The 9934-nt window shown below is 40.3% G+C and overlaps 1 protein-coding gene across 1 annotated transcript; it reads right to left on the bottom strand.

Moving 5' to 3' along the window:
• LOC131927193 (fatty acid-binding protein, liver) lies at window positions 1-8261 on the bottom strand. The gene is made up of 6 exons (XM_059282922.1): window positions 8145-8261; window positions 5251-5332; window positions 4184-4262; window positions 1295-1388; window positions 1017-1121; window positions 1-757 (listed from the first exon to the last, which is right to left on the bottom strand). Exons 2-6 carry the CDS (start codon window positions 5324-5326, stop codon window positions 698-700), a joined length of 414 nt encoding a protein of 137 aa, XP_059138905.1. The 5' UTR covers window positions 5327-5332; window positions 8145-8261; the 3' UTR covers window positions 1-697.
• Window positions 8262-9934: the final 1673 nt, after the last annotated feature.

Below are 9934 nucleotides of genomic sequence, written 5' to 3'. Positions count from 1 at the left end.
CAATCTTAGCAAATAGTTTTATTTACTAACATTGGCCGTACATTTGAAGCCAACAAAACTAAATTGAAAGGTGGTATTTTAGAACATTATTTTATCTTTCAAGCTCATACAAGAAGTGCATTTATCATGACCAAAACTTGATTTTTAAATTAAATTCTATAAAGCTGTTTGGTCCCAATTTTTTAAAAAATTCCATCATTTTTACTTTCACACAAATGGTAGAAAGCTAATACAAATATTTATGTTTAGGGTGATAATCTCATACATGGGATAAATCAAAACATTGTTTTGCACTTTAGTAAAAATCTACTTTTGATCTAATGGATCATTTTAATAATTTTATTATAATAACAAAATAACTTGTATACAAAAAAAAAACAATCATGCAACCTATTATATTTACATTCATCAATATTCATCAATATTGCACTTGTGTCTAGTTTGGTTTTGTATTAAAAGCTGATTGGCTGTTTACACAGACTGCTTGGATACTGGCCAGATAAACCATACATGTGAAGACCAGATTAATTTTTAATATTTGTAAATTATTGAGCTGTTCAGTACAATTATTGTTTAGTCTTCCAGAAAAATGAACACAAATTAGATAAAAACAATGCTGGGTAAATAATAAACCAATTGGTGGATTGATACAATGAGATAATTGAAGCAATGGTGATAAGGAAAAAACTTTAAATTCTCAGTTCTTTTTGAATTCTTGCACACACTTAACACTCTCTTGCCCTCCAAACACTGTAGTCTGTGGAGCAAGAATAACAAAATATGTATTCTTGAGAATATAGAGCGATTAGAACAGCATAAAATATGTAGCCCAGGGATTAAGAATAACATAAAATATGTAGCCCAAGGATCAAGAACAACAAAAAAGATTTTGCATGTTTTCCTTGGGTCAGGTTGAAATGCGACTACAAATACGATGTTGTTCTAATCCTCAGACTACAAATTTACTTGATTATCTCTCATTTTAATTCGTATGAATCAGGAGTTATCTAACCTACCGCTTTCATATTATTTCCAGTTACTTCCCTTGTCGTCTTCCATGTTGCCCCTTCAGCTGTGCTGAAGTTTTCCACTAGACCAGATCCAGATAATTCAACTGTACACTAATTTTGAAGATAAAAGTAAAAAAAAATATTTTCAAGTACATTTTAACTTTTAACACATATAAAAAGTTAGTTGAAATGAATTTTTACATTGTATGGTAATAGTTTATAAATAACCTACTGTGATATAAATAGCTGAGCGTTTGAAGTAATAAATCTAGAGATGTACTAACCTTGGCCTTCACCCCATCTAATCCCGTGTAATCGAATGGTTCTCCTAACTTAAAGTTAAATTCCATCTTGACGACACCATAGTCCACAAGACACCTATTTACACATATTATATATATATATATATATATATATATATATATATATATATATATATATATATATATATATATATATATATATATATATATATACACATCAGAAATCTGGTAGCTTGTTACCAACAAATGACATTAAACTCTTTGGGACTCATGTTTGGAAATGAGGGGGAGGGGCAGAGACAAACTTTTCGATTTGCACCCCCCCCCCCCCCCCCCGTCAAACTTTCGATTTGCACCCCCTCAACCTTTCAATTCATTTTTCCAACCCATTTTGGCGCCCCCTATGGTCGGCGCCCGGGGACATATGTGTCCGTCCCCCCGCCCCCCCCCCCCCTCGCTACGCTACTGGGGAGGGGGATTAGAAAGTGTTAAAAATGAAATCTGAGCGGTTATTTTGCCTTACACTTGGGTTTTTTTTTTTTTTTGGAAATTGATAAATTAACTAATCTTGACCTATTGCTGGAGGTTAAAGTGTTTATTGAGGGATGCGAGTCTCATAATATGTTTTGTTGAAATGCGGTAGGCAGTAAAAAAGGAGGGGGGGGGGGGGGGTGGAGGTAAAAAAATAATTAAACCAGACATCAATTATGGACGACAATTTAGGGTTATAGCTTGTTAAATAGCAGCTGTAGTGTGCTTAGATTTTTTTTTGTCGCTTTTTCAGTACTTTTCGATTGTTGGATGATTCTGTACGAATAGCCCAAGAGTCTGCGAATAGCTATATAGAAATCTGATAATTTGCCTGGTAATGTAATTATTATTACATTTTTTATATCAACGAAAGCAAAGTCTTCAATGGCTTTGTTTTATTATTTTACAACTTCCCGATAGCCTCTCGCTACAGTTTTTACAGCCCGACATTCCAAACTTATCAGCCTCGTTTTGATTGGTTAAGCCGTGCTGGCTGCAAAAAATGGAACAACCAGGAGATGACCTGGTCAGCCCAGCAAATAGGTGGGGGGGGGGGGGGGGGGGGGGGTTGGGGTATTTAATGAGTGGTGCAGCATTCCAGACAGTTCTCATATGTCTGCTGGAGAACGTAATTGCACGCAACCAGGTTGACGGTGTTAGACAGGAATGCGCTACGCCACAAAGACCGAGTAAAGTGTTGGGCGACGCCCTGTAGTTAACCAAGCTAACAGCGTATCTTTTTACTGCAAGTGTAACAGTTAGAGGGTCATACATGCAATTTGAGCTCATTTCTACCAAACTTTAGACGGCGTTACAAAAAAGCCCCTCCCCCAACTACACCCCCCCCCCATACACACACACACGCACACCCTCCTTTAAAATGCCGTCAATATCAACTCCACCTAAAATACCGTAAATAATGCAAAAAAAAAAGTAATAGAAAAGTTTCCATAGTTTTCATTTTGTAAGATTACAGAAATGTTGCTGAGTCGTCTGAGTTCGTAACTCTCCCTGGGTCACTGAGCAAAATCCCGGTCGGGATCCATGATAAAATCCGCCCCCCCTCCCCCCCCCCCCTCTCTCTCTCTCTGCCTGGTGGGCTGCCAAGATCGTTGCTATAATAATGAGCCTATTTGATTTTTTAAAATGTTTATATTCTATCAACCCCTCCGTTTTGTTCATGTTGCTATTATTGTATATTGGAATGTGGCTGGGGGAGGGGATGGGGGGGGGGGGGGGGGCAGAGAAAATTGCACAAAGAAATTTTTAATTTTTATAAGCAAATGTTTTTTTTTCCCGGGGCGCCTGGACACAGCCAGTCCACACCTGCATACACGTAGCAAAACCTAACAAAAATATCTAATCCAACAACCCACCTGCTATGACATCATAGATCGACGATCCCACCCCCCCCCCCCTTTCCCCCCTGTAGTGCACGGTAGGGTTTTGAATCAAAGGGAAAGTACTAAGGCACAGGGCGTTTTCCTGTTTAATTAGAACTATTACTTTAATGGTGATATTCATTTTGTTTTGGTAGAAAAGGTAAAATGAAATGCTAGAAACATTGAACTACGAATTAAAATAAATCAGTTGAAAATTAAAACATATTTGTATAGCTACTGCTGCAATAGTTGGTAACCTGTCTTAGGCTACTTGGTTTTATCTTGCAAGTTGAGATTGATAGTTGGTGACCTAATCAAGCCGAATTAGACGACGTATATTGAAAGTGATGGATGGATAAAAAGTGAATAAACTATTATTAAAACGAGTTGATGTGTGGATGATAGTGTGAATAGAAGATACGTGGATGATGCAGTGGCGTAGCGAGGTCAGGTGACAACCGGTGCGGCACTTAACGGTGTCACCCCCCCCCCCCCACCGAGGCGTAGCGACTCTTCCCGGGGGCAAACTTTCAATTTTCGATGTGCACCCCCCCCCCCCCCTCAAACTTTCGATTTGCACCCCCCCCCCCCTAAAACTTTCGATTTGCACCCCCCTCAAATTGTTCTCTATATATTTTACTATTTTTTGCCTTGGTGTCACCCCCCTAAATGGTGACACCCGGTGCGGTCCGCACCTCCCGCCCCCCCCCCCCCCCCCCCCTCGCTGCGCCTCTGGGATGATGATCTTTATCTAGTGTTTATTTAGGTGAATTGTTTACTCTGTTGGATATTATAATTATCCAGATTTGGTATTTCCATCTCGCCTATCCCGCGGGCGTTCATGACATTATGTTCTCATCTTTTTATCATATTTGACATTTGACAGGCCAAGACCGATAACTCTATCATGACGTCCAATATGTCCAGGTTTGATTATCTCCATGTGATATTCCCTAATGTAACATTACTTGAGCGCTCAACCCATTATTGACATTACCTATTTCCATCTCCTGACGCCTCGATCAGTAACGTATAACCCGTGGTAGAAAATGCTTGAATTTTATCTTCTGTCCATCCTGTGAATAAATTTTAAAAAAAAACATATCACATGATCAAAGTTTGAATAATCGTTATTTCAGCTATTAAGAAATATTTGACACGATGGTGTCGTTGTGATTAGTCTTGTTTTTTGTTTTTGTTTTTTAATTAGTGAGCAATGTGCTTGTATTACTTTTTGTTTTTAGTAGTTTTTTTTTAACATGCTCTCTCGTGCAAGCTAGGCGGAACATTTCGGTTCCTTATATTATGAACAATAGATAAAAATTACCAATTTGATATTAAACGTTTAACCTCCGTAAAACACAGGAGAGCGTGTTTATGTTAACCACCAGAGGCGTAGCGAAGGGCGGGGGCAGGGGTTACATATGTCCCCGGACGCCGACTTTAGGGGGCGCCAAAATGGGTTGTAAAACACAGGAGAGCGTGTTTATCTTAACCACCAGAGGCGTAGCGAAGGGGGGGGGGGGGGCAGGGGGGTACATATGTCCCCGGACGCCGACTTTAGGGGGCGCCAAAATGGGTTGGAAAAACAAATTAAAGTCTCATTTTAGGTGCAGTTTGGCATTATAAATATTTAAAAAATATGGGGGGGGGGGGGTGCAAATGGAAAGTTTGATGGGGGGGGGGTGCAAATTGAAAATTTAAGGTTTGTTCCCGAGGGCGCCAAATTGAAAGTTTGTCCCCGGGCGCCTCTGTTAACCACCTTCTCTTCCCAATTCTCCTGTCCCCCATTCCCCATTAGCTAATACTCCGGTTTTAACATTTTTAAAAATCCATTTATAACTTTACCCCTGGGCTAGCTCTTAAGTGTCTACAGGTAAACAGTAACTTTTGTGTTACTCGATTATCCGCTCTTGGCTAATGAAGGAATGCTAATGAAAGAGAAAATTGGAAACAGCTGCGGAAATGCTTACTATTTAAAATACGCTACAACTACTACTAGTCTACTACATATTTTACACCAAAGAAATGTGGTTCCAATTCCCAAGCCAAAAAATTACTTACCGAAAAGCTTTCCGATTTCAGCGACCCCTGAAGTCTTGCTAAGATCAACCGTCCAAAGACCGTAAAAAGCTTCCATTTTATGCTGATGAGACGTGGGAAAAAAGTATGATATATTTTTGTTTCAACCTTGTAAAGAAATAAAGGAAGAAAAATACTAAAATACGCGCTAAAACTATGCGGAGGGTCCGTTTTACTTAATTTTAAGAACCCGCTCTTTACATAAAAAGTGTGAAAGGAGGCTGTTTCTTTATGGCATATTTTCCTACACTGCCCGAATGAAATAGAATTTTTATACAACATATATAGGCCCTATACTTCAATCAGTGTCAGCACACCCCCATTCCACCCCGAGAATTTTATTCCGCCCCCAGCCCCTAAAATTTCAAGTGCCCATTCCCCCCCCCCCCCCCCCCCCCGGAGAAAAATGTCTGGGAAAAAAACATTGGTTGTGGTAGCAAATAAAATTAGTGGTCGATACCGCTATTGGGGTACTGTATCTAAAACCAAGGGAATATAATAATGCAGGAGTGGAACTAGTTTAACCTGCCACCCTTTAGTTTAACCTGCCACCCTTTAGTTTAACCTTCCACCCTTTAGTTTAACCTGCCACCCCTTAGTTTAACCTCCCACCCTTTAGTTTAACCTGCCACCCTTTAGTTTAACCTGCTAACTCCTCCTTTAATCTGCCCACCATTCAACCTGCCAACGATTCCTTCAACCTGTCATCCCACTCTTAACTTTTACAACAACGCTTGTAAGCACCAACGAGGAACTTCTAAAACTCTGACTTTGTTTACAAATAGGGGTCATACATAAATGACGTCACGCTTTTTTGGACGATTTTTACCACCACCCCCCCCCCCCCCCTCCGTCATACGTCGTCACAAAAAGCCAGATCCTCCCCCCTAAAATGACGTCACACCTAAGCCTACAAACCCCACCCCCCTCAAAATTGCAGTTGTATATTTTTTTTAAACATCGATATTTTTCTGAAATCTTGTCTGAACTCTGTCAACATAGCGTATTTTAATCAATTCCTATTACAATTTATTAAAACAGTTTTCTAAAATGCGAAATAACGTCTAAAATTCGTTTTCTAACATTGCATTTTTATAGTGCATCACACACCGTCACAAAATTACGGACCCCCCTCCCCCCTACGAGCGTGACGTCATTTATGGACGACCCCTTATAAATGTTTCTGTATTATTGAGTAAACACAAGTTTTGGTCTTGTTGTACAGGCCACTAATACGTAGGCTCACACTATCAAAGATAGGCTCACACTATCAAAGATAAGCTCACACTATCAAAGATAAGCTCAAGTGCTTTTCAACTCAACACTCATTTCATCGGGCCAATAGTTTGCACACTCGAATATTAAAAGGTCAGCAAATTGCGCTGGTTGATGGGGCAATAAACGAGCTTCTGTGACGTCACATAGAGGGGAAGAGTGGGAGTATTCTCAAGTGGTTCATTCACATACATGACGTGTGATCACATGACGCCCACGTGACGGCAGCAATGAATAAGAGGAGAACAGCAGCTGTACAATACATACATTGTTTGATCTATCCGTTATCTTCTAAAACAATCCTCCGGACGACAAAATTTCCGTCTCCTGTTTTCTACTTCAAACAAACCGTTCTAAGTGAATGTGTCATGTTTTCAATGTAACGTCAATGTCATGTAGTGTCATGTTTTCAATGTAATGACACATGTCATATTAAGTTAATTTTTATAACTAATAGATCTACAAAACAAAAATATTTTCTATTACAAAGTAAATGATATATCAAAACGGCATCGAATCAGGAAATCCAATCAATAATTGAGTGATTGGGTGTCTTGTATAATTGATGACTGATCTTTGGAGACGGGGGGTCCGCGGCCATGTGACATTTTGTGACGGAGGGCTGAATGCGACAAGGACATAAAGTAGATAGAAGCCCCTGTATTTTTATCCCAAGAGCCATTTGTTTTTTGTTTTGGTATAAACCAATTCATCCCAATGGACTCCTTTTTATTTTGCTACAGTAGGTTTAAGAATATCCCAGAAACCATTTATATTGTGTTACAGTAATTATATCACATGGACATTATGCTACTGTAATTTAAAAATGTCGAGTAATTCTTGAATCTTGGCAGCAGCGTTCACCCCCACCCCCCACCAGTGCCTTCTTCCAGTCTTTTTTTTCTCCGGGGGGGAGGGGGGAGGGCAGGGAAACCCCTGAAATTTTTGTCGGGGGGGGGAGGGGGGTTGGGGCGAACTAAAATTTAAGAGGGGGGGGGGGGGAAACACTGTTAAAAGTATATATTTTCTATATAAATTCTATTTCGTTTGGGGGAAGGGGGGAGGGGAAAGAGGGGGTAGACGTTTTTGTTGAGGGGGGGGGGGGGAATATGCCCGTAAGAAACTCTGCCCCTCACCCCTCTTTCCCATTCACCGCTCTTTAATCGACTACAGAATCGTTACAGCTTTATCAACAAGAGTAAGGTTTTAATAAAACCTAACACGAATTTCTACAGTAAAATACGATGTTTGATACTTCACCCAAAATATATAATTGTTAGAAGTAGATAATAAATTAATAAGCACGCCAAACATTACAGTACAAAACAAATGGGTCCACCATTATGCTCTGCCATACAAACAATACACACACACATATTATATATATATATATATATATATATATATATATATATATATATATATATATATATATATATATATATATATATATATATATGCTCATCACTACATCACTAATGCAACTATTATTATTGATGTCAATGTTTATGTTTACACAAGTAAGTGTTACACAAACAACGAACACGGCTCAGTAGTGAGTCAGTCATTAGCATTTAATAAACTGCCAGCTACTTACTTACCGGTTAACTAGAACAATGTTCCGACTAGGTCACGCACAAGCCACGGCTGATATCACCGGCGGTTACTGCCGCTCGAGGATGCCCGTGTTTAAATACAGGACCAGCCCCCCTCTCTCCTACAGGGCCAGCCCCCTCTCTCCGCCTGGAATGCGACCTGCATGTTGGCGGCTCACACAGACGGCTGTTCGTCTGCACCTCTCTTGCACTCGGATGCTGAGTGTAAAAAATTTGGTTTTCCTAGAATTGTTTTGTTTTTCCAGAGATCCTGTTTGGAATAGAGAGATAGGTTAATTCAATCTTGTTATGTCCCGTTTAGTCCCAAGTAACAAGCGTATCGGTTGTAGTCTGAGTCAGAGGCGTAGCGACCCTTCCCGGCGCCCGGGGACAAACTTTCGATTTGCACCCCCTCGAACTTTTCATTTGCACCCCTCCCCCCTCGAACTTTTCATTTGCACCCCCCCTCTCTCAAACTTTCAATATGCCCCCCCCTAAGGTCGGCGCCCGGGGACATATGTCCCCCCCCCCCCGCTCCCCCCCCTCGTTACGCCTCTGGTATGAGTTAGTATCGCCAATTAACATTAAGTAGGGAACGTGCATATGATTGTTATATAACAGAATGGAAATTGGCGTTTTTATTTTTATTATGATGTGTTATTGGGTAGGGGTGTGATAATTAAATAACACTTCCGTTGATTTGAACTGTTTTCATTTTGCCACATAAAAAAAAATATGGTTGAATGAACACCACAGGCTAACAAGTTGTAATAAGTAAATATACCCTTTCGAACCTGGCGGCCCACGACTGACAGATGAAGTAGAGTGCACCTGTTTCTCCGACCTCGGCACTTGAAGTGAAACTGTGGTCGGCGCTATGCCCTGACACTTTGACTTTCCCAACGCGAGTCAGGTACTCATCAGAGCTGGGTGGACTAAGATTATTAGATCCTATACGTAGGTTTCTATCAGCTTTTGAGCGATTTCCGTACTACTTTACTCGGTTAGGTTTCTCAAAAACTGATAACTTGAGTACCATTTAGACAGAATTTCATATATAAGTAGGCTATTAGATCCTATGCTTATGTTTTAAAATTTTGAGCGATTGCCAGTAACCGAAGATTTGTAGTTCCCCTCTTCTCAAAAGTTTTATGTCATATTCTCATAAAGTAGCATATTCTGAGAACGTTTCGCCTGTCTGTTTCTTCGAAACGAGCGGTTTTGTCCCAAATCCATCTAATATTTTATACCCCGCCTGCACTGGAAGTGCCATCCCAATCTTTACACAATGTTACATACGAGAAAGTTAAGGGGAGCTCACTCCCGTTTAAAAAAAAAAATAAACAATGGTGGAGGATGTAAACAAATCTACCTACACAACAAGGCGGGAAGATAAAAAAAAAGGCTTTCTGTGACCTACATTGGCGCTCCCCGTTACATTCATGTATAAATAATAACCCAGGGATTCTCTTGCGGTTTAGCGCGTTTTGTTTTTACGCTTTCGTTTCTTTAGGGATCGTGCGTATATTATATAACACTTACAGCAGAGGCGTTGCGAGGGGGGGGGAAAGGGGGGTACATATGTCCCCGGGCGCTGACCTTAGGGGGCGCCAAAATGGGTTGGAAAAACAAATTGTAAATAGTTTGAGGGGGGGGGGTGTAAATCGACAGTTTAAGAGGGTCGCTATGCCTTTGACTTACAGTGTTGGGGTATCATTAGGGTATAATGTGGTGATGGAGAATGTGGTGATCAAGCAATGTTTTAGGCCGTTAACATGGCCAATGATTGATGATTT

This window comes from Physella acuta, unplaced genomic scaffold (assembly GCF_028476545.2).
Source record: "Physella acuta isolate Inbredline_101_S28 unplaced genomic scaffold, ASM2847654v3 ptg001380l, whole genome shotgun sequence".
NCBI lineage: Eukaryota > Metazoa > Mollusca > Gastropoda > Physidae > Physella > Physella acuta.
The sequence above is the reverse complement of the archived record's forward strand: the minus strand, read 5'-3'. Positions and strand labels throughout refer to the sequence as shown.